This window comes from Phalacrocorax carbo, chromosome 7, assembly GCF_963921805.1.
Source record: "Phalacrocorax carbo chromosome 7, bPhaCar2.1, whole genome shotgun sequence".
NCBI classification, from domain to species: domain Eukaryota; kingdom Metazoa; phylum Chordata; class Aves; order Suliformes; family Phalacrocoracidae; genus Phalacrocorax; species Phalacrocorax carbo.
The window spans coordinates 49,185,462-49,211,722 of record NC_087519.1 but is presented as its reverse complement, the minus strand read 5'-3'; the positions used below and the strand labels follow the sequence as shown (position 1 = coordinate 49,211,722).

Genomic DNA, 26,261 nt, shown 5'->3' with positions numbered 1-26,261 from the left:
GTGTGGACGCCCAGGCACAAGAAAAGAAATGATAAAGTGAATCTCTTTGAGGTGGGTTTTTGTAGAGCTATGCTGCCTTTGGCTGACCCTGTAAAAGAAGAAAGGGAAGTATCTTGGATGTGGCTTTTCCAATTCTTGCAACAGAGATACGGAGAAGAGCCTGTACTGGAGAGATGGTTCCCTGCTGTGCCCAGAACCTGGCAAAGAGCCTGCATGGATAAATTTCAGGGAAAGGAGAGGAATGAAGAGACACAACTGTTCCAAGAGCTGAAACAAAAAAACTGTATGATTGCTACGTCAAGTTTAGGAGCGGGAATAAGAAGCCTGGATGGAAATAAATTAGTGTTTAATGGAAAGTACGTGAGTAAGGAACATGGGAGAGCAAGAGAGGGAAGTGCTAACTGATGCAAGAGGCTAGGTGAACAAGACATAAAGGTGAGAGAAAGAACAAAAAGAGATGGAAAGATAAGAGAAGAAAATATCTGAGAGACTTGCTGACCATTTTGGAGGGTGAAAGGATTTGTGAACAGTGAAAAGAAAGAAATACATGCTTGAATTTATTATGAGTTATGTGCTAGGCAAGTTCACATGTAAGAGCAATGCACCTCAGAGATAATCTAGGATTAGGGATTACTTTCCCTATATCATAACTTTTGCAGGCATGTAAACATTGTTGCAGAAGTCACTGTGAAATTCTAATTAGTGTTCACCCACAGTTAATCCGCTTTTTAGGGACACTCTTCTTCTTCCATGCTGCTTTTCTGCAGCTTTCTTCTTGTTTCATCATCAAAGGACAGAAATTGAAGTTTAAAAGGTCTGCAAACCCCATTTTTCCAGGTGGTTCTGGAACACTAATCTGAAGTCCTACTGAGAAATTTCACATGAAGAATGGAAACCTTTCGGTACACATTTTAATTTACTCTCCAATGCAAGAGATTGGCTTGTTTCAGGGAAGTGGCAAAGGGGAGAAAAGAGGAAATGAGGAGCAGCAGAGGTTACCAGCACCATATTTTTGAAGGTAGCTCAGTATGGTGTTCAATTTTTTTTTCAATCATCTGCAAAAGTAGTCAGCTGTGGGCATATGTAGTTAGCAATTTAGTCACAGGATTTGTGAGATTCTGTCCCCATAAATCTAGAAGCTGCATAAGCAGGGATCAGGCATTTCATGCTTACAGTTAGTGATGTTACACAATTATATGCTAGCGCAGATGTAAAATTAAAAGCTGCCATCATCTGCTTTCCCAGACATCCCTGGCTGCCACCTGTATTCTCTACCTTTCCTTGAGGGAACATAAGACAACTTCCTAATCTCATACAATACAAACTCTAAAGAGTGTTGCCTCAAATTTACACCAGAGAGATCCTTTTCTACTGGAGCTGCTGTTCAAATACCGTGATTTTATTTTAACTAATGAAGTTTTAAATACCTGTCTCTCATGAATGTTATTCACCATATTGTTCTCAAGGAGTAGCCTCCAAGTGAATTTCGTATGTACCTGGAAATGCTTAGAGATTTAAACAGCTGTTTCTTCCCAGCTGTGAAGTAGTCTGCATACTATAATTTCCAGAAAAGTCCCCTCAGTTTTGAAAGAGAAGGGCTTTGAAGAGGCACAGATATCGTCCCCTCTTTACATACTATTTCTTCTTGAGAGCATGCCTTTCATGAATCTCAGTCCAAATGTTTTTACTTGGAGATCTCCCTCTTTGTGCCAGAATGTAGTTCAAATCAGATTCATGGGATGTTATAATGCTGGGACATAATTTGAATGTGTTTATCGTAGAAAGATACACGATCTCCACTTGTGGATGTCAAATCTACAATGAATTTATAACAGAGATAACAAAATTACTTAATCATATTTTTTAAAAATATCTTATTTGGGGATTTATGAACACTAGAGGTTCTTATTTACATTTCCATCATGAAGCAGCAGGGGTTCTGTTTCAGATGAAGCAATACTATGCTACTGAAAGCTATCTAATGGTTTCATTTATAGGACTGCTCAATTTGGCCTAGATTACATGGTAGTTGAAGTTTGTGACTCATGTTCTTCCTACAATTCACAGAAATAAAACAGTGACCATAATATCAAGAAAAATGCTACCATGGTGAAGTCCACCACAACACAATGAATCTAGCTTATTTTATTTGGTGCAGGGCTATGTGGAGCATCCATCTTGAAAAGAAATAATGATCAGGGCAATTACAATTGAAAACAAGTCTCAAATATTATATCATAGCTTAGTATCTCCCACACAGTCTCTATTGAAAATTTGGTCTCTAGAGATAAGAAAAGCCTTGAATCCATTTATCTAACAATTTCTGAGTGTCTGGGATGAACTCTATTAATGGGAGAGAAAGCAAGAGATGGGAAGAGCAATCATATACATATGGGTACAGTATTTACTCTTTCTTACAACCAGCTGGGCTGATAAATTTTACCAAAGCCACTAGGAATTTAAAACACAGTATTAATGGTTCCATGGCAATAAAAATATTTTTCTCTCCCTTTACACACTTTAGGTTTGTCCCAGAGAAGAACAATTCTGGTTAAGTTACTATCTAAGTTTATGTGTTTCCAGGTCATGAGAAGAAGTGAGGTTGTACAGGAGATAAGACAGTTTCAAAGGATGAGTAAAAGGGCAAGCGCCATGTGCCTTCCTGTCTACTTATTCTTTTATTTACCTTCTATGGAAGTTACTTCCTCCTTCAAGGTCTCAGTAGGGTTCAGCACCTTCTTCCATTTCCAGATACCCCTCTTCAACCACTAAGAGCAAGACTAAAAACTATAGTTTCATTTGATTTCTTGCTGTAGCCAAGAGCTTAAAAAAATAACAGCTTTGAAAATTGGTCCTTGAAAGCTAAAACCAATACCATATGAAAGGGCATAAGGATCTTACAAAATTCTTCACAGGAACATTAAAAAAGAAAGGCAAAGATGTCCCTTTAGAATAGAGGAGGATTAAGCTATAGTGTTGCCTCTCTCATGTTTATTCAAAAGTGATGGAAATATGAACTTTGAATATTCACACCAGAACCTGGAGTTGGTATGAAATCATCATTGTGATTTCTGTCCAGGAAGAGAGAAACTTCTTTTGTAAACAGCTACAGGTATTCCTCCAGCTGGGACCTGATCCAAAGCTTTTGAAGTCAATCAGTCTGTTTCATTTGTTTGGATTTGGATCAGCCAGTAGGTTGATTCACCTCAAAAAGTGCTGGACTGCTCTTCAAAAACCGTACAAAATAACACATCAGATGCAAGGCATGTTAAGCAGAAGAAATAAAATGCATTTGAAAATTCTTTACTACTTCATCCCAATACATAATCTAAATGTGTAAATGACAACTGTATGTTGTTGGTATGTTATATTAGACACTTGTCACATTCAGCTCAGTCTGACTGCGAGCGTCACACTGAGTGAGTGATAAGTATTTCTTAAAGCAAGACAGGATAAAACATATTTTGATGGTTTAAAATTATCTCCACATTAACGTCAAAATTTCACCCATTTCCCTGAACTCAGTTTAACTTCAAATCTTTTGTCTTCTTGAAGTCATACCATTAGGTTGAAGTTGAAGACTATTCACTGCTTTTGGGTTGGTTTTTTTTTCTCTTTCCCTCTTGCCAAATGCTCTTCTCACTGTGACAGCCTCCAGCATCACAGGCTCTTTCAATTTTCAGAGCTTGCTTTCTTTTTTTTGGCCAGAAATAATGCTCTGTGGGGAGAAAGCTGTCAGATTCAGCATGGTCTCAGTCTCTTCTTTACACCCTCTTCAAAACTTTGCAGAACTTGCATGTATTTGGGGTGTACCATCTGAGATATTGAGGTGTCTCTGACTGTCAGGGCTTCAGGACCGTAGCATAGACTCACTGAGAGGAGCGGAGACACAAGTCTGATAGCCCTCACTCAGAGGGACACAGAGGATATTGGGACAACGTTGATTTCATTTAAATCAATGTGGATCTATGTTATCAATTCAAGCTAAATTTAGAGAAAGGTCTGGTCATGTTTAACTTTACCAGTTGCTCAGGAAAGCACATTTTAACTCACTGTCAGGTTTCTAGTGCTAATGACTCTTAGACAGAGCAGTGGGACCGCTGTTCCAGACCTTGTATGATAATCACATCTCATCACATGCTGGAAAGAGAGTGGGGTTTGGGGCAGGGGTTCCTGAAATAGCACTGAGCTTTGCTGGAACATTTTCACCTTGGAGGAGACCTATGTGCAGAAGTGCCAGCGTGAGCCCAGGAGGTTAGAAACACACAGCCAGGGTCTGAAGGGCTCATTAGCTCTGGCTCAGCTGACCCGGCTCACTCTTACTCCTGATACCAGAGCAAACTCCAATCCAGGAGCCAGGGATTTGAGGCACTGAGCTCCTAAATGCATTGCAAGCGTGCCCAAAGACCTAAGGCAGAACATCCTGGATCTAAATTTCTCAAATACTACATTATTTATGGCCGGTACCATAAGACCTTCATTGCAATCCCTTATCTATAGCAGGAGTTCACAAACAAGTACCAACACATGCACAAGCAAGAGTCATTTCAACTTTATGAGTCCTTCATGAGGCTGTTTCGAGCAGAACACAAGAAGACCAAAAAAGAAGCAGCAGCTTGTTGCTTCATTTCCTGAAACTGATATCAGTTGTAATAGTGCATACCGTGATAATTTATAGTTTAAGACTTTTAAACACATAACTGCTGTCACCAAGCTGGAATCTGGAAGGCATATCCTGATCTTTATTTAGCCTGTGAAGGTGTAAGAAAGCCTAGCTGCAATGATCTTTCTCCAATTTCTGTCAGTTAAAAAGTGTGCCAGCTGGATCCTACAGGTTTCTTCAGGGATCAGCAGAAGAAATAATATTTACCTACGATATAACTTGCAGGGCAGTATCCTTTTGCTGTGGCTCAGGGACACTTAATAGTCACTAGGTTATGAATTCACATGTGATCTGTGAGTGAGAACTGAGCACAAAAGAATATAATGAACTTCCCATAAACAGCTGCTTAAGAAAAATAATTTGAAGGACTCAAAGCTGCAACCTCCCTCAGACTTGTAGTACTCAATCATACCAGTCCTTTCATCCACTACAGTGGGAATCTGAGTAAGGCTCAAACATTGCAGAATCAGCACCAACAATTTTTGCATCTTATTAAGGTACAAATAAATGAGAAGGGTTTAATTACTACAGATTTTTCAGAAACTGTTTACTATTTCCTCACAATAATTAAATTCTAATAAATAAAACAATGTTTTTAAACATGACCAATTTTTTTTTTCCCTAAGTTCCCCAGTTCTTCATAGTGCCACAGGAGCACAGGTGTGATACCTTGAGAATGCTGATGCCATGAGGCTGCAAGGAAGCTTAGTGTATAAAACAGATAATCATGGGTGGGTGCTTTCCAAACACCCAGTATTGCACAGGCTGACAATACCCCTGTCTGAGTTGTCACCTTTCAGTATAGTAGTTTTGAGAGCTTGGTTATTATAAATGGCACCACTCACCCTTTTCAGCTGATAGATTAGATAGCTGCTGTCTTTCCCATTAGTCTAAGAGGATAAAGACCTTAAGAGAATATTTTAAAACAAAATATCAAGTGTGGCAGCACTTTTGTACAGAGGGTCCATCAGTTCAATAGATAGAATGGTTAGTGATTAGCTGATACTAAGGAATACTCTGAAGAGCTGTCTCAAATGAAAACTACCAAGGTAACTTGTTATGCCGTATCATGTATAAAGAGCACCAACCGGTAGCAGTAGTGACATCAAAAGTAATATATGTATTTGTGAAGTGATAGCGTGTCAGCTTTCCAATTCACTTATTTAGGAGTGGCACTTCCCCTTGCTTGTTATTCCAAATGGGCCAATTTATAAACTTTGGATAATGGACAGAAAAGTGCCCCTGTCATCTCATCTTTGCTTTTGCAGTTTCTAATAACAAAAAGCCTCAAAGTGTACAATTTAATGTTAAATATTTTGGCATAATATAATTATTTTATCCAGGGAGTCCATTAAATCATTTTAGTACATGGAAGATGATTAGCTGACTTGGGAAAATGTTCTGGATAATTGTCTTTAAAAAAAATATTTAAGAATAAGTTAATTATACTGAATCATACATAGATGGACCAAACTGATGATGATATTGCATCAGATGCAATCTACGTATTCATGCAGTGAGAGCCTTTCAGATTTATACAGGTCTCAGTCTCTGAATGGAAAGCTTATACAGCAATTAGAAATTCTGGGGATGTTTTTACAGTTAATATTTTTTCACAGGTGTTACAGATATTTCTTCATCCTTTCCCTTGCTAACTTTTCTAAGGAAAGCTTCCAGAATATGTTCGTTTTCATTGTTCCAATAGCTAGGACTGCTCCTCAGGTTAAGGACTTTGAGTCTTCAACCTCACGTCCCTCTCCGGTGTCTGCTTAACAGTGAGCCATCTGAAACTAATAGCCTGGTATGAAGACACCGGCACTAAGCCAAATTGTTTCAGGGTTTGAGAAGATTCAACCTGTAGTTAACAGTAAAATCTGTTCTTTTTAATAAGACTGGGCTGGAAAGTATCTGTTAAGCTCCCAGTCGTACCATCCAATCAGTCTTACCCAAATATGCACTGTCGCTACACCATCGTCACCCTGGGGACCACGCCACTGCCCAAAATTGATATCAACCTGGCAGTTGTGTTGTAATAAGAAAATGAACATAGGTATAAATATCAGGCATTGTGGCCTTTAGAAATTATGTGAGACATCTGGATATGTTTGCCTGACTAATGCTGCAAACACTTCCCACCCCTCTGCAGCAAGCAGTGCTCTGGAGGGCTGAGGCAACACAGACGTGCCTGGTGCTCCTCATGAGCTCTCCCGCTAATTGGAAGTGCCCTTCGGTCCAAGTGGAAAAAGAAGGAAAACAACAAAGTATTTTATTCCAAGCTGAGGGGGGGAGGAAGGTTCATCCATTTGGATTAGATGAATTTCGATGCTTTGATTGGGTATGTTGTTTAGTGCCGGCACGATTAACGGAGGTTTTCTACATGACACAACCTCTAATAAAGCAATTGTAAAACTGAGATAAATTTTTAAGATACAAATCATGTGGTGCTTCCTCGAAGTATACGATATCCCCGTTGTGACTCCTCTGTAGTCAACAGGATTGCTTGTTGATTGAGGCATCAGCAAGGACTCAGGCTTTGGTCACACTGCAGAAAGAAGTGCGAAAGGCTGGCATAGCCCACCCCTCAGGGGAGCAGAGTTGGAGGCCAGAGCTTTCACGGAGACCCATCACATGATGATGTTATCCAGGAGCTCTTACCATCCTATTTTTTTTTAATCTACCTGTAGCTTCATTAAAGCAAGCAGGCATATTTACTTGTGTTGCAGTGACACCCCAACCTGTGGTACCAGTTCTTACTTTGGCATCTTTGCTTCGGTTGTAAACCACATAATCTGCTTCCAGCCCCTTACTCGCCGAGATCAACTGTTGATACCATAGCCCAGTTGATGTTTGCCCATCCTTTGGTTCATTTGGCCTGAACCTTGGATTTCTCTGCCCTGTGCTGTCTTACTCCCTTTCACCTGGCAGAAAACGTGTATAGGAGACCATACAGCCAAAGGTTAAAATGCTACAGAAAAAGCAGTTCATTATGTATTTCTACAAGCACAAAGGTGTTATTAATTACATTAATTGCTATCAGGTTTTGTACCTGCACTGGTGTGCTGCATGGGTGCTTGCAGGGGTGGAAGCCACGCTGTGTTGCTGGTAGCCTTCACGTGGCTGCTCTGAAGCCACCTCAGGTACAGCTGCGTGAGCTTAGGCAGCTCCTTTCGATCACAGAACCGCCCCTCGTTCCTGTAGGTACCCCTGGGGTGAAACATTTGCAGTATGCTTCTTATTTGATGCTGAGCTGACTATTTCCATAATTCTTAAAGGCTTTGTAATGCAACTGTAGAAAATGTGCAAGAGACAGGGCGGTTGTTGCTGTTGCATTTGCTCACAGGCCATTCCCACTCCCTGTTATTGTGTGCCCATGGTAACACACTGTAAAATGCCATCCCATGAAAAACAGCTGATTGCCAGCACTGCCTGATAGCTACATGGAATCAGGAAAGCTAATAAAAATGATTCACATTTACTCTTTCCTCCCTTTAAACTAGCTGTTTAAAAGAAAAGGGGGCCAAATTGAAAATGAGCATCAGCAGTTACAGCCCAGGTGAAGTCAATAAAGTCACACCTAGGAGGAACAGGTCTCCATTTGATTTCAATTCATGCTGCACGGGGGAATCAGAGGGTACAGCAGCATTATCATAACTTTTCATTAGTCTCAGTGGGCAACCCGTTCAGCTAACGAGACACATGCCAGCAAAATGCCAGTCTGGTAATAACCTGCAGAAGGTATCGAGGAAGAAATTGCCTTACTAAGTGTCTGTGACTGGTGGGGTTGCTGCTGCCCTGATGAAAGCAGGAGGGAGGCAGGCTGTGCACGGAGAGGCCACCTTCCCGCTGCTCCACACAATGGGGAGGAATGGGAAATCCTCTATGGCCTGAACCGTAGGCAAACGAGCTTGCTGAGCTCTTCTCAGAGCAGGTCAGAGGGAAGCCAGATGTAACTGAATAGACAATTAAGAGCAATAACACACAGCTCAGGTGAAATTAGTGTATGTTTCCTCTCAGGGAGCAATATCTCTATGAACAGCTTCAGCCAGGCAGAACAAATATTTGCCTGTCTGGGGTCTTCCAGGCAGGCTGTCTGAGGCAGGAGCTACTGGGGACTGGAGGTAAAATTGTGTTTCAGCCTGTGACTCTCTTTGTGAGTTTGGGTTGGTATAATTCATCTGTGTTAGACAGCTAAAATGATGTGGGTTTTGTTTTTATTTTCCTCTAGAGGAACGCACAATGTATTAACCTGATCCATTTACAAATAGAGCAGCTAAATAGGAATACAGTGCAAGCCTGGGACAATCCAAGCTAGCATGTGGTACAGTTAGTGTTTACAACACTCATTAGGAAGGTAAATGATGCCTAAAACCATTTTCAAGAGACTTATCACAGAAAATTTTTCTTTGTGGACTACATCAAAATATAATTTAACATTACAGAAGAACCTGTCTGTTAAATGGTGATACCACAGAAAAGTGAAATCTATTCAGAGCTCACTCACAAAAATAAAGTGGATAATTTACAGGTTCTTTATAGCAGAATTCTTACCAAAAAGCCCCAAAGTTAGATGAAGAATTAAGTTTTTGTGGTTTTGTGTTTATGTGTTTGATAAACCATCTGTAAAAGTTCTGCTATGTAACTGTTAATAAACATGCAATGAGCTAGTGTTGTATTTCAGGCTATATTAATGAGAATGGTAATATATAATAATGTAAATAATGCATACATGTGTTTATTATGATTAACAGAACTATGTTCAGGTGGTTGCATTTTCTATCTCAACCAAATTAACTTTCTCTTTCTAAAGTTGTTGAAGATGAACATTAAATATACAGGAACTATCAGTCAACAAGCTCCTCTAAAACCTTTTTCAATCCTACGTCAAGTCTAGTATATTTACTATAAATGAGTCTTGAGAATTAAATGTTATTGACACTTATGGACGTACAATACCTAAAAGGGGAAGAAACTGATCTTAGTAACGGTTGCTTAATATCAAGCAACTTCCACCCAGCACAAGATTAAAACAGGCTTGTGAACTTCACTGAGAGCACCTATATCTATTAAGGTGGAACATGAAAGCAGCTTTACTGGAGATTGAGCTCAAAAAGATACTCTGTTTTTCAAGTTAATGAGAAAATAACTTTGACTGCCTTAAAGACACAACTTAATGAAATAATTAACTATAAATGAGCTGCTGTACTAGTCTCAGAGAGTAGAGAGAGTCCATCCTATAACTTCAGGGCACATGCAAAGGAAAAAAAAAGCTGAAATAATGAAACAAATTATGTTTACAACAAAGTTTAAACACAGATTGTTTGGTCTTTTGGGTTTTTTTTTCCTTTCTTTCTTGCATTTCTCCTCTGGGAGCAATTCAAATAATTGTATTTCTTAATTGCCATAAGACTTGCTTCTGCAAACATTAAAAAGCATGTAGAAAAGGCATTAGCGTCTTACTAAAATATTCAGTGAAGCTCTCACTTTCCCTAAACAAAATGAAGATCTTCCCTGATTAGAGCTTATAGATATGGACGAGGTCTGAGATGGGTGATTAGTGTTTGACAGGTACATGCACAAGATAGAGGCTCATCCTGGAGGAGCCCATTCGGGGCACTCTTTCAGGCTCCATTGGCAGCACTGAGGTGGGCAAAACGGGGACGTACGGAAGAAGAGATGATTGAGTAGTACCAGAAGATGAAAGAGAAGTCTGAGGAACTGATAAAGATGACTGAATGAAGGCTTGCATGGGAATTTTAAGCTTTGTTTCAGTAGAAGCAAGTTCCTATAATCTAACAGCAAAGATCGTCACACATAGATGGACAGAGAGGGTTGTGCAGTGTATTAGACTCTTTCGTGTTCGGTAAGGATATTCTCACAATACTTTTAATTTTCTATATGAATACCATTAACCTTTGAGTTTGGTGCAAAGAACAGGGAATTTTACATCTTATTCTGGGCACTGCAATTCTCATTGTGAAGTTATTAGCGAGAAGGAATGAACAGTAGCTGTGATAGAACAACAAGGTTATAATCATAACTTCTTTTACCAGTTAAAAATTATACTCATGTGTTCCGTTTTGCTGTAACGGGCAGCTACTTTTTAACTTGGGAAATTTTCAGTAAGAGAGCTAAGAAGGAAATTACTGGACCTTTCTTTGAACAGTCAGCTTCCTAGAATTTCAGGGAGAATGTCATAATCAGCAGGCTCACATATTTCAAAATGCTGTGTTCATCTGACAGTTCTTTCAATCACTTTCAGTAAAATACATCTGTAGCCATTGTATAATCCCCCACACACCTGTAAATTATAATGTGGAATGTCATGATTTATTTCATAGCATAAAAGCTGTTAAATGAATACTGACAGCACCATTAGCGTTCTGATCTTGAACTGAAGTGCAAGTCAGCTCTGTTTAAGTCATCATTCTCATGGGCTGCAAATAAATGTGCAGTTAAAAAGGGTGCCATAGGTTAATCAGAGCCGAATTAGTAAAGAAAAAATAGTAAAGCAAGCAATTCAGGAAATGACATGCTGGGTCTTTTACTCTAACATTATGTTTCCGTAAGCAGCCAGTGCCTGGTGTTAAAGACTCCAGAGTAAAACAGAATATTAAAACACGGGCTGAAAACTGGATTCATTGTGAATGAACTAAGAGATATTGATGTTATTTCAGCAGCTGAATCTTGTGCTCTGACTGCTCCCACTACACCCGGTACCTTATTCCCGCTCTTGACAAGCAGAACTCAAGTGGGCTCCACACCCTGGATTCCTCTTTCACTGCTGCCTTCTGGGAAGAGTCCTGGTGAAAAGTAGAGATAACCAAATTAACTTAGCTAATAGTGCCCTTAACCTATCCCACAAAGAATCATCCTATACTGTTGTTCTTCCCTAAATCACAGATTCCTTGATAGCAGCTTCTAGAGAAGAAAAGGAGTCCTTGTGCTTGCACTGCAGTAACATGTTTACTTTGTAGTCTTACCCTCATCTGAGCTAACACAGATTTGTACTTTAAACATTCACAGATCATTATAATCTTCTCAAAATCATATTCAGTCTCATTTGTTCCCTATGCAATCCTCACCATTTTGTTCTTTTTCTACACACTTAAACCAATTATTTTTTTCTCTAGTTGTATAGATATTAGATATTGCCCTTTTTTGAGGGGAAATACTGGGTTTCTGTCCCTACAACCTTATCAACTCTGTTGTATTAGAAATATTTATCACAACTATTTTGATACTAACAGCTGTGATCCTTTAACATGCAGAGCATGTTCCATAAAGGGCCAAGAGCTCTGTACCTCTTTCTGGTTTCTAAAAGGTTTCAGATTGCTTGTTTGGGCCTCCCCCCACTGATGGGACTCGGCATACTTCAAGGGAAAACTGCTCCTTCTTAATGAAGAATAATTGTTTTCTCTCCCAATATAGCTTTCAAAGTTTAGACATTATTTATACCTTTACTTGCATTCTTGTCTGAGCTAGTTAGTCCAGTCTATTATTTCAAACTAACACATAAGCCACTCAACGTCCCAAACTGGTTGATTGGTTTGTTTTTAAGTCATCTGTAATAATTTACAGTTTCTGTGAGAATCTCCAAATTCAAGAAGTGTAGCTTGTACATGGTGGTTTATTAACTGTTTTCCCTTATGTGAACCCAGAACACCCCAAAAGGGATTATAAATAATTTTATATTTTTCTGAATGAAGTTAAATCAAACTTATCTTCCTTTTTTCCCCTGTTGCTTACAAAGTTACACTTCAGTAATTCTAAACTAACTTACATAAGCTGAAATAACTGTTAAATAAAAAACAAATAATGCTTTATTGATGTGTTCAGATAATGTCTCATTCAAAACGAAATGTTTATTTTTTCATGTAGAACTCCAAATGGGACCCTGATCAATGGAACAAGATGGCCAGTCTTCACCAGTACTGAACAAAAATATTTGACATTAAATACCGACACTGCAGAGATACTGACAAAATTGCGTGCTCAGCACTGTCGATTCTGGAATATTTTTTATCCTAAAGTCCTGGAAATGACAGGTAAAAATGCTTTATAGGTGTTTTTACATAACTTCTATACAAGGATTATTTGATATTAATATAATACTTTAGTTTAAATCTTTACATTCCTATTTGCAGCTGAATTTCTAGATGTTCAGATGTTGGACAAGAGTGTCCATGCTATGGCGAGGGTGTGCCCTCTAATGTGCTCTGTGCTTCTGGCCATGGGCTCACCACCCTGTTATGTACTAGGACGAAACCTGGGGACAGGCCAAGGCCCAGGGCTCGTGCCGTGTGGAGATTCTCTGCCCCAAAGTGCAGGTGAAGCCACGAAGTGAGACATTTGAGAGTGCTGCAAATCTCTGTTCTCAAGCTACCCACTGCGAGGGTCAGCACTGCCTGGCTCTGGGCTCCTGGAGAGAGCAGGAAAGATACTGCTGAACTGGGAGCTTGCACTGGGATTTCTGGAGGCTGTAGATGCCCTTTATAAACTTCATGTATCTAAAGTACATTGTGGGATGTTATATTGGAATTATATCATCTATTATTTATGGGATTATATTATTATGCAGCTAATCCACAGAGGATATTAAGTGTGATGCTTCTGCCAAAAGAGGATTCTGTTCTACATCTCGCACGAGAGCACCTTTGGTTTATATCTAGACTGTCAGTCATGGATGACAACCAAGAAATGTCAGGATTTGCCTATGTAAAACAGAACTGATTTGTGCCTGACTGTATATACAATGTGTTTGAGATTTCACTGCCCAGAAAAATATATCAGGCTGTTTGGAACTTCAGGCTTAGTTGAACACAAAGGACTTGTATTTTCTTTAGAAGCCCGATGCCACTGTTTTACAAAGCCCACCAAACAGACCAAGCCTCTGTACTTCTGGATTTCAAAAGTAATTAATTTTATAAAGTGATTTTGCAGCTCTGGGACTGCATTCCTATTTTGACTTGGGGGAAGTCTCACTTCAAGTATAAGATACACTTTTAAAATGTTAATTAGTAATTTACAAGCTTTCTGTGAGTTCCAGTTTGAATGTTAGTCTTAAAAATATGTAAACTTTCATGGTGCACAGACGATTCTTTCTGAAATAATTTATTCCTTCCTCATTTGAGCCTATAACTGTATTATGGCTCAACTTTTATCCCCTCTCAATTCAAAAGATGTTTTTCAATTAAATCAAGAGAAACAAAATCAGTAGGTAAAATGAATAATTTATAAAGCATACTCTGTGACTTTTAAAATCATGGTATACGAAATTACGGATGGATTTGAGGGAGTTTTCTCAAATTATGACAAGCCCTTTATGTTGAGCCAGGAGAACTGAACTATTTTACATATTTCTTTAAACTGGTTGTGAACCTCTATTGAATAATGTGCATCTTGCAAAAGGACTGTGCATAACCAAACGCTGGGTGAGGATGCTGCTCCAAATGTGGTGGAGCAGAAGAAAGCACATCTTGGCAGGACAGCAAAGTTGCTTTGCATGGTCCTGCAGTGTGAGGGATGATGAAGCAACACTCTGGATCTGCCAGGAGACATAAATACTTCATTTTGCCATATTCAGTAATTTAAAACATAAATTTACATAATTTAATTAAAAGAAATTCCTCAGCATATTCTTAGCAAGAGGAAAGATGCCTGGATCCAAACATAGAAATGAGACAAGAATATTTTAAAGAAGTAGTGCTGGTTCGCCATGTATCCACATGTATCAGTCCTTGAAATATTATAACAGAAATACTATGGTTTTACATTAATTTTCTTTATTAATGTTCTTATACATTTCTAACAAAGCAACCTTTAAGATTCTGCTTACAAACATAATACTTTATATATTGTAATAATTCTCTTCTCTGAAGTATTATTTTGCATTTCCTATTTGCTTTTATGCCCGAAGGACAGTGTATGCCATACATATATGCATTTCCTCCTTTTCTGAGGGTCTATCTTCTTCCACTGAAATATTCTTAGAAAAGAAGGTTGCTTTAATATGATTTAAGATGACAGAGAGCAAGATGTAAGGAAATTTTATGTATCATTATTGCAAGTTATAGTTCAGGTAGAGTTCAGATGGACAAACTAGAATTACATCAGTTAGAACCCAAAGAGGACAATCAAACCAACATATTTTGCAGAAATTGCAAGGGGATTTCTCATTGTGGCAAGTGGTCAGAATTTGACATGGATGTGCTTGCTAACAAACAACTTCTTTAGTTACCCATCCAGCCCTGGCACAAGCCTTGCTACCCCCTTGGGGTCTTCTCTGCATGTAATGGCCATCTCCAAACACATTCCGCATCTAAGCAAGCCTGTTCCCATAACAGGCTGGGTAAGATAGGTTCCTTGAGGCAGTTAAAGAGAAAAATATTTAATCTCCGCCATCTTTATAGTTAGATATTTTTCCATTTTCCTCAAGCAACCAAATGGGATATGTTCCAGAAAACTTGTCATGGTTAAGGATTGAGAAAACTAATAAGAAAAAAATAAGCCTCTCTCACTACAACCACCATAACAGCCATGTATAAAATACTGGCCTTTATATCTCTAGAGTAGTGTGTATGATTTTGGGAATATTTCTCAATGTCTTCCCCTTCAATTTCAATATATAAAAGTATAATTGAAGACACGGGTCAAAACATGTAGTTTTCTGTCTCTCTCAATAATAATCACTAGCCAGGTAAACAGGACCTAGGCATGCCTTACGTGGGCTCTCCATTCCAACTAGGCACAACTTCTGCACAGATTTCAACCCTATTGCAGAGGCACCGAGAATACCCTCTGTTCCCACTCACCCTAAGACAAGCTGGGAGCATTCCGCATTTAACATTTCACTCGAGGGTATGAGCACTGGGACAATCACCAGAACTTCTTCTAAAAGAAACACACTAGAGAGACAGTAAACAGTAAGTGACTGAAGTAGCTTTTGAAGCAATCATATGGTAATTATAAAAGCATCTATGTTGGACTCTGTATCCTTAACACAATCTCTAATGCATCTAGAGCCCTAACTATTTATATATGCCCGTTTCCTCTTGATTATAGAAAGCTGCAGGCAGCCAAGCTTTCCATTTGTGTTCTGTTACTATTTTAGTGTGCCTAATACATATTTTTCTATTTTGTTTGATATTACTGCATCATATATCATCTATAGAGAAATCAAACAAAGGAGCTGATTTAAATACATACATTCTAAAACAACCCTAAAAAGGTTTTGAATGTGGAGACAGAAAAAAGTTCAACCTCTTGACCAGTGAATAACGAAAATAATTGTATTTGCTGTGATGCTCGAAATAGTATCTCGATTCTATAGAGCTAAATACTCAGCATAGTAAGAACATTAAAAATGTGACTAATTAGAAAATTCACCATCAGAATTAGTTTTCAGTTTTCACAGAGCTAGGCTCTGCACTCATGGTGCATGCAGAAAAGCAACCTAGTCAAATGTAACCTCGCCAACACTACTGTAGCTACCGACTAAGCAAGGCTGTACGCAGTGCACCTATGGGCAATAAGCTAGAGGTGTGTGTGTGTGTATATATATATATATAAAAATAGGTGTCTATGCAGAGTATAATAGGTGTATATGAGGTATAATACCTTTGCATCTGAGGTTATAGGAGAGAGAGCAGCCCTTAGAATATTTCTTCTCCCAGAGAGCTCTATTGACTTCTGGAAGAAGTAAATAACAAGAAATTTAAAAACTCTGAAGTCCTTAAAAATACATATGAAAACCAATGCGCTGTTGTGGTCAAAAAAAGCATTGATATTCAGACTGTGCGATTAAATGACATTGAATAGAGATACTGAAGTATAGGTGTTATTTTTCTCCCTTCTGAACATTTCTGTAGAAACTATCATCATTAGACTCTACAGCATAGATAAACTCATAGCCTTTATTATACTAATGAATCAAGAAGTTTGCAGGTACCTGCATTTATGAGCTGTTGAGGACAGAAAAACTAATTCTAACTTGTCATCCCTTATTAATTATACTGTATCGTAACAGCTATATGGCCTTTGTCCCAATCTTAATATCACAAAAATACTTTTAAGATTAGCACTTTATTGGCACATCTAGCAGTTCGACAAATGATGGTACGGAGATGAATTCAGCGTTGCTATAATGCCATTAAAGTAAGGGCAGTATGCCTGTGTGGAAAAAGAAGAAACGCCAGCTGTCTGCACTGACACTGCTAAAGAATCAAAAAAAGCCTGCCTTTCTTTTGGTCTGTTAAACTGGGACTTTTCTGAGCACTGAGGTATGATTCACTGCCTGCAGAAACCTCCCCTTTCCTCCTTGTAAACTTCACTGGGCTCTGCATTAGGCTAATTGGTATTACTATAAAGTTTGGGATAGCCTAAATGACTGCAGATAGCAAAATAACCTCACTTTATTATTAGCTGACTTCTGTAGTACTGCAGCGCACTGTAGTAACCCAGTGCTCTGAACTGTAATTATTGGTCAAGTTGAATTCTATAATCTTTTTTTTTTTTTTTTGCCTTCTCTCTGTCAGCTCATCTAAGTCATGGGTGGTTGCTCCAAAGAGATTGATGGTGTTGGTGATAATGGGATGCATTGACTTGTGACTTCAATTTGGATCTTATCACTGAAAAAAACCAAACAAATGGGAATCCAAGTTCTTATTTCAGTGTTTTCCTTACCCCTTTTGTCTTTTAGATTCATAATGGTGGCTACTCTGAATTCTTGTTGTCTGCTTTTGCTAGCTGACTCACTTCTTCACTGTGATCTTTAAGAAGCACTGAAATGCCTCATAATTTATACTTTAGAACAGTGACTTTTAATTGAAGTTGTGTGTATGGTAGAGGTATTCCAGTTTCTAGGGTCTTTGGGCAGACTTCAAACAAATCTAAACCTGAATAATTAAAGAATGACATAACTTTTAAAATTCGTATGTGGACGCTTTGCCTGGAAAAATAAAACTGACCCATAGTCAGGAATAATACAAGAAACTCTGCTGAGGCATTTTTCTTCAGGAAATACTAGTACTGGGTCATACACTGAATTACCAATCTATTTGATATAAGTGGAAAATTTGGCTTTACCCAAGACCCTGGCTACATCTTTAAATTAAGAAACATGCAAAGGCGAGTTCTTTGAGTCAGGAAAGTAAAATGTTGTGCGTGTCGTCTCCCCATAGTTCTGTGAGTCATATCTGCATAGCTTCAGAATAAAAATGTGGGTTTATTGGTACCAGCATTTCTGAATCTTCTTTGATTTAGTGACAATTGCAGCCTGCGGAAAAATTTTAAAAATTATCTGAACTCTTCTTTTGTTTCCAGTGTAACGAAGCTTATTTACATCTTTGAACTGAGGGAGAGGAGTGTCGTTAATTATCTTTTCTTCTTATATTTGTTCTTCACGATTTCCCTTTTGACTACAATCAGAAGTACAGAACCTCCTCAAGAAAAAGTATCTTGGTTTTATTTCTGGTCTCACTGAAACCAAGAAGTAATGTAAATCTCATTTCAAAGTCTCATTAAATTGCCATCTGGATTTCCAGACCAAAAAGGTTTGGAAATGTTGAGCTAAACTGCAGATAAGCAACCAAATTGCTGGATGCTTCTCCAAACTAAGTCTCTGAATCTGTTAACTCTCTTTCCAGAATATTTTCTCTACTGATGTGTAAAACACAAGTATTTCATTTTCACATAACCAGTTAAACTTGCAGTGCTGGCAGATCATAAAAAAGGGGAAAAGGGTGTATTTATGGAGGCAAAGGGCCTATGCTCTACTGCAGCAGAAGAACATAAAGTCAAAAGAGCATAAAGAAACCACAGAACTATTATCTCGTGAACACAATTACCACATTTTTTTGGAAGCAAGCTATGTCAATATGGGACAATATGAGATAATTAGGTCCAGAATGAATAAAAGCATTCATAGATTATAAACACTTTCTAAACTTTAATAAAAAAGTCTACAACCAGTCCAAAATAATAAGCCACAGTATGCAATGTAGCTTACATAAGTTATCTTTCTTTTAGTTGTATGGGTTGTTCCTGCAAGGTCACTGCATTTCTTCCCAGCATTAATTACCTTTTGGGACTGGAGGAAGTGATCCCTGTCTGTAAAATACTCTGGGAACCTTGTAAAATGATGTATTTTTATTACTCTTCTCATCCTCACCCTCTGCTCTGACACCTATAACAAATTTGGCAATAAATATTGCCTTGGGACACAGGATTGGCTGGCAAATACAGGCTAGAATGAAAAAGAAAAAAGAAGATTGTTTCATGTTGACATAGTGCACGTTTTACAGTCTCCTTCTCCAAACTTGTGCCCCTTACGCATTAAACTTGCAGATTTATTCCACAGTAGGGTGAAATCCTGGCCATCCATTGAAACTAATGGCAATACTGTTGTTGCCTTGATCAAAGCTGTGATTTCACTGTGTCTTTACAACCACCTACCTCAGTTTGCACGTCACGGTCTTTGGGGTACGTAGGTTTCAGTGTAGAGTATACTGAACCAAAGTAATATTTTGAGGTTTGTTTTTTTTTTTAAAGTGGCTTTAAAATGACAAGTTTGATAGACAAATATTATGCAAAAACAACAAGCACATAGATCAGTATATTTACTACCCTGCCGTGTGCCAGAATGATGTCTTTGCAGTCCTTCCTTCCTGATGTAAAGATAAAGTGCTAATCACAGAATTTTCAGTCATTCCAGGTTTAAGAAAAGAGGTAAAAGATCATCCTATAATGTATTTGGAGCAAATGACACTGATAATCAAAATTATTTTTCAATTAGCATATAAAGAGATTCAAATTTAGATTAATGTAACCCATTTCATGTTTTACAGGAAATATTGATGAAGCAGAACGAGAGTGGAAAGCAGGATTCCATCGCTGGAACAATTACATGTCAGACTGGAAAAATCAATTTAATGATTACACTAGCAAGAAGGAGAGATGTGCAGGCTCTAATTAATATGTTTACCCTTTCCAGTATGTCCATATTACTGTTCATCAGGCAGATGTACAGGTAGCCTTCTAACATGACTAGCCTTACATACTGTATGCAAATTAAAAAAGTGTTGTGTATAAATTTGATTCCCCAGATTTTTCATTTCTATTTTACCTCATATCTCAGGAAACCATATAAGGCATTTATACCCTTTGAAGCTTCACTGTTAAATAGGACTGTAGAGATAAAAGTCTGAAGATTAATGATCTACATATTATTATAAACACTAGCTGCTTAAATTCACACTTCAAAGAAACAATGTAATCTGTTTTAGAAAAATTGATTTTTTAAAATAGAAATAGCAGTGTTTTACAGTATTGCCACGCAAAACACAATTGATTTTGATCTTTAACTGCAGTGCCACCACACTTAAACCTTGCTTCAGACATAACTTAATTGACATAAACATAAAGAGATAATAACTTTGCCACATGCACCAAATCATATTTGCTTGTTAGACCAAAAAGTTTTAAGACTGCCATTAAAGCCTAAATCATTGCCTTTTTATGGCCAAATCTGTAGGACAAAGCCATGGTAGGAGAGTATTCAGACTACACAGTGAAGGCCTAAATCATCAGCATTCTGTGTGCAAGTGCAATGGTGAATCAAGCCAGAAATCTCTGCTTCTGCTACCCTCGTTTGCCAAGGAGTAAAGACCTACAGATTTGCAATGTAATGGACTCTCAGCTTTCCCTGGTCAGGCACCCACTGTCTTCAGCTGGTAAAAGTCTCTGCCATGGAGGTAAGCTCCAATTATGATATGTTTTGTCCACCAAGTTGCCTCCCAGTCAAGGGACAGCCCCACGTTTACTGGAACATGACGGGCAAGTTTTTATACCTGCAGAAGAGCATTGATCTGCATGTCGGCAGGTTCAACAGAAAGCAGCCATGAAAGCCCTGCTGGGCCAGCCACCTCTCAGCAGGAGAATGGGAGCTGGCCGTAAAGCCCTTGCTCCTCTTGGGGAAGGCCGGGAAGGATGTCACTGCAGAGGGACATTGTGACCTTGGTGGGAAGGACCCAGCTCTTTGACATGGTCAAGTGAGCTCCAGTTGCAATACAAGTAGGTATCTCCTGGATCCGTTTCTACCTACTCCAGCTGATTCTATTAGAAGCTTCTAAAAAACCCCTTGGATAATTCTTCTTCATAATTCTTTTCTTCTGGGTGGCGTTGGAAGTTGTACGCCTGAATAACACCTTAATTAGCTGCTTTTCACTGGCCCGACTGGGAAGAATAAATGCCAAAAATTTGATAAACATAAGGAGTATGTAAAAGCAACAACTCATCTCATAAATAAACGATCCTGAAGCTTTCTGTAAATGTAATAGCATTTCAGCGCATCTATCTTCTGTTCTAGTGACTGTGAGCTCTTATAAAATTCCTCTCGAATTGAGTAGACCAAAGAGATCTAGATAATGAACGGCGAGTGTTCTCTTTCTGGCAATCAGTTTGACCACACAGGATCCCGACACTGAAAGGATTTATTTTTGCAGAAAGGCCAAATTCTGCAACAGATGATAGTTTATCATCTTTTCAGTTATTTCCAAAGAATATGGTTATTTCCTGACTAAATTATGGAAGACCAGTTTTTAGCACAGTATTTCCAAAGGCTATACAATCAAAAAAACTGGTCATTTTTGAGCAAGCTGGTTAAAACTTGAGATTATCTGGGATTAAAAAACACCCTTTATGCTTCATGTTTATACCACAGGTAATTAGCTAATTGCATACATTAGCATAGATACTGCTATTAAGAGTTAGTTGGAGAGCTCTGTCATTTTACAGTGTATTGGGTATTTATCAGAAGTTCCTGATGAGCTACTGAAGAATAAAAAAGAAAAGCCACAGAGGGATGAACTTTCTGCCCATCGTTGAGCCAGCTCTGGCACTCCCCATTTTATTTCTGTGGTGTGCTTCATAGGCGTGTTGGGTGCTGATCTGCCACAGTGAGCCTTGACAGCACCAGCAACACTTAGGCATGTTTAAAAGCAGCATTTGCCTCTTTTGATATCCTCCTCTTAGCTATATTTCACTCTATCTAATCAGCCTGAACAACGGGGAAAAAAATCTGAGCTAATTAAAATGCACAAGAAACCTTTGGGAAGGGCAGATGGCAAAGCAGTTTATAAAGTATTTTGCTGGGAAGGCGTCCTTTGTCTGCATGTGCTGTGAGCTAGGCTGGATAAGGTCTATCTGAAGACTAATATCCTTTCCACAGTATGCATACCATGCCTGTGACATTCTTAAGAGCGAATAGGATGGAGGGAAGAGGAAAGCAAAGCAGGCTAAAATAAAGGTTAAACCACTTTTTGAAGTGTGGTTTTACTGATATTTTCTTGGTATGAATAAATTGCTAGCTTTGTATTTTTTTCATATGCTGGGAGATAATATCTCCTTTTATCACTCATATGAAATCAATATATCATGTAGTCATACATTCATATCCCACACTTATGCAAAAATAGGAAAACCCTAAGTACTTGGATGTAAGTAGATAAGGTAATGAAGAGTGAAAAAAGACCAGTCCCCTTTGTGGGTAGTTTCTAACTAAAGGTCAAACAAACTTATGCTGGAAATTATTTGAGGATACTGTGTCATTGCTTAAAATGATGGTTACATATTAGAGGAATATCTCACCCAAACCTCACTGAAGATGTAATGTTGCTAATTAATGTTTTCTTTTGGCTCAAAAGAGGCAAGCAACCAAGAAACCAAGGTTTCTCTGTGAAACCAGAGACAGTATTTGAGTCTTTCTTACCATTCTTGATATCCAGAACAAGAAATCTGAATTTAGTCCCAGAGCTGCTGAAAGATTATAATGAAATGAACTGCAGTGCCAACAAAAATGCTGGCATTGAACCAGTTGTCATTAGGTTTATAAGCTAACAGCACACTGATTAAATTACAGACGTTTCACACGTATTTTAGAGACAGTCATAAGAGGACTGAAGTCAGAAACTTTTCAGCAAAACTCTGTTTAATTAAAACCACCAGCTTTTGCACTTTAAATGTTTTGTCTAAAGGAATTTGGGTTAGATAAGTTTTCAGTAAAAAGTTAAGCATTATTTGAGTGAAATCCTATCTGTGCTCCTGCTAGACTATCAAAAACTGAAGGAGTCGGGATGTTCAGGGTACCTGGTCTAGGGCACCCTGGTCTGCATACCTGGACCAACCAAAGTTGAAGCTTTCTGGCTTTGAACAGGGGCCCTCAAACCCCAAGAGTTGTCTCTAGCAGAACTAAGACCCCTCCAAGGTTTCCAGGCTTCATCCCCACTGCAGATTTTACACTCATAGCTTGGATTCTTGGAATGGGTGCTCAGGCCTTGTAGCCCTAAGCCCTGGCCATTGCTCTAGGTTTATCATACTGATAAAGCCAAATTTCTGTTTAAGTGGAAGCCTGGGTTTTTTGGCCCTCTTTGGTCACTAGAGGTTCAGGCTATTTATATAGCAGAGATTACTGCTCTGTAAACACATAAATACATGTGCTCAGTTTAGATCTTCATGAATAGACAACTCATATGCATCTCTTAATAGCAAGGGGCAGAGGCAAATCTCTCTCAGCTCATAGTTGGAAAGGTATCTTTGCAATGTAGAATAATAATAAAAAAATGAATTACACTCCTGAAGTAAATCGTTGGGGATAAAATTATCTTATATTATGAAAAAGTGATGGAACTGTCAGAAAAATGCATATGTATTTCATGATGTATAAGCTTAATACGATCTCTGTAGACATCTCTAATGTTCCTATCACAACAGATCATCAGCAAGTGATTGGCCCATTGTCATACGCAGATATCATATAGACTAATCTGAAGGTAACATTAACAGTGGAGAGATATATATTTGTCTCTGTCAATATTATAACATTGTCTTCTCAGGCTTGATTATGGTTCATGCAATTCTACTGGCTCAGCACCAGTTCTGCAACATCAGCAGCTATTTAGAGGGACATAATAAACGTCACCGTACTTCAGTTACACCTGCAGCGTGTCCAGCCAGTAAAGAGCAGCCTGCGCTGGCACTGCCAAATGCCAGCCTGCCCACAAAGGGCTCTTGCCCTTCCTTCCCCTCCAGTTGGGGGTGGGGTGGGGGGAACCGAGCCAAAACAACCAAGGGGAAAATAAATAAAACCACCAAGAGGTAAAAAAAAAAAACAAACGCCAATCAACCAAGGGGAAAAGACCAAACCAAAACCAGACCATAATAACCCCACACAAGCACTTTTGCCCTGGAATGATCAACAACTGAAGGGCCTAACACTGTACACAGAGGTACTAAGTATCCCGGTGCCTCTGTTCCAATAGTTCCAGCCAAAAAAACCTCCCACTGAATTGCAAAATAAGTTTAGGAATTTGACAGTGATTCAGAATATGGGGCGAGGAATGAGACCGGCGGGTTTGGCTCAGGCTCGGGGGCTGCTATGGAAAGTGCTAGTGCCAGCTGACTGCTTTCTCACTGTATTTTCTCTTCCAATCCGTAGAACTATGGGCATTTGCCAAAAACTCTGACTGCTTTTGGCCATCCAACGAGTCTAAAACCAAGCACCTGTGTAACAGATATGTGCAGCTGTTTATGTTTACCACGGCTGATCCATCTGTAGTACATGCCACATGCCTGTTGATTTACTCTGGGTGGATTGGGAGCAAGAATCCATTAAGAAAAAAATGGTTCCTGGCTGAATTACAAGTATTTCTCTCTTTGTCAGTACTCTGTTTTTATTTGTCCTCGTCTGTCTAAGGTTCTAGGTGAGTTTTCCATTGCTAGGTGATTGCTGCTGCATGAGCTTGAAGAAACTTCTGTTTTATAAGTATACCCCTAGCAAAGGAGAAAATTGGAGACTATGTGAATACTGTATCTTTGGGATCTGCAAGAGATATTTGGCAACTGTGTGCACACGGTTAATATTTAACAACCTTGACTCAGTTCTGCGAGCTGAGGGTACTATTGCTTTAAAGTCGTGTGTGTCTCAGAGAATAAGGTGGCGCACGCACACACACACACACACACACACACACACAGAAATATAGGTTCATCAGCTATTGCCTGTCAATAGTATATTTCGAACCATTGCAAGCAACATGGAGATGGAGGTTTATACGTGATTGCGTTTGTATTTTCAAAGTGTATCTTTTTGGTCTTTACTGAAGAATAAAATGAACACAAGACTTTCTGAAATAAATCAACACCTCAGCCAAATTAGTCATTCACAGTTAAAAGTTCAAAAGCTTTTACTCTGATTTCAATTGTTTTAGGACCAAATTTTATGAACAAACATAATTAGCCATTTTGAAATGCTTCATAAGACAAGATAATTCCTTCCTGACCCCTGCTGAAATCTTGAAGCATGAATACTGATTATCTTGTTTTAGCACATAAACCTTCCAGCATTTTGTTGATAAACTAGATTAGTTGCACTCATCAAAACGTTAACTCATAGACTTAATGACTACAAAGCAGTGATGTGAGTCTACAATTGGCACAGGTGTGAATTTTTGAGAGGCTTTTAATTGGATTGCAGGTGAGATTAAATAAGGCTCCTAGGCATGTTGCAAGCAGAAGTGCTGGGGTGGGGGCTAGTCACATAATGATTTCAGTTAGTTTGGGGAGAATTAGAAGGAAAAATGAAGCTTAATTCCAGCACAGGGTCTGTTACACAAAAATGAATGATGAAAAAGTTTTATTCCTGATAGCATCGCAGCAGCTTGAGGAAACATACAGAGGACAAGGGTGTCTGTCTTTTTGATTTTACTGAATCAGGTCATTACAGATACATATCACCATCTACTGTTGTCTTGGTCAGGGATCTGGAGATAGCCAGGAAATTATTGTTGTTTTAAAACTGAAAAGTATCTAGTCCTTCCAAATCCACATATTTGCCAGGAAAAGAACACCAGCTTCTGATCTTTTTAATCCTGCTCCATTTTAATATATGCCCTAGTTGCAGGAGCTAATGTTTTAGCCACTATTAATAGAACAATGCACAAATGGTGTAGGTGGTTCTTGCAGTTTGGGAGTGCTGTGGTTAATTTCCTTTAATTTATAAAGAATTTATAAGTCCTCAGTTATACTGAGTAGTGGTAAAAGTGTGTAGGCAGAAAGCAGTTATCTCCACACCTCTCAATCTTCCAAATTAAATTCACTCTTGCGGCATGTCTAATCACTTCATGGTACCTCATCATCCTCTCCCTATTACAGGCTATGCAGCACTATTTCTTACAAAATAGATACATTTCAATGGAGTTTTTAGATTGATCTTATTTTATTATCTCATACGTGAGACAATTAAGGTATTAACCCAGAAAAATCAGCCAGATATGTGACTGATCATTTATCAAGAATTGTTTAGGAAGTAATTCACAAGGACATTATTTAGGACTGTGAGAGCCAGCTGGAATTACACATCCAAAGTGATCCTTCTGAAATATTAAACTTTTCCCACTTACTAATTACAGAGCTACAAATTTTATAGGTAACTGATAGCTGAAGTTACATCAGTCATTAAATAACATTAACCATGCATCATTTTTCCTGACTTAAAGCAAATATATTTAACTACTCTTTTTTTTTTTTTTTCAATTAGGAATTAGAA

General features: G+C 38.5%; 1 protein-coding gene across 2 annotated transcripts in view; it reads left to right on the top strand.

The window, feature by feature from the left end:
- Nucleotides 1-24,376, top strand: part of BCHE (butyrylcholinesterase) — a 59,777-nt gene extending 35,401 nt beyond the window's left edge. For both annotated transcript variants that reach the window (XM_064457931.1, XM_064457930.1), the window contains exons 3-4: nt 12,542-12,708; nt 19,507-24,376. In XM_064457931.1, the coding sequence (XP_064314001.1) occupies nt 12,542-12,708; nt 19,507-19,634 (295 nt within the window). In that variant the 3' untranslated portion in view covers nt 19,635-24,376. The remainder of the gene's footprint in view (nt 1-12,541; nt 12,709-19,506) is intronic.
- Nucleotides 24,377-26,261: the final 1,885 nt, after the last annotated feature.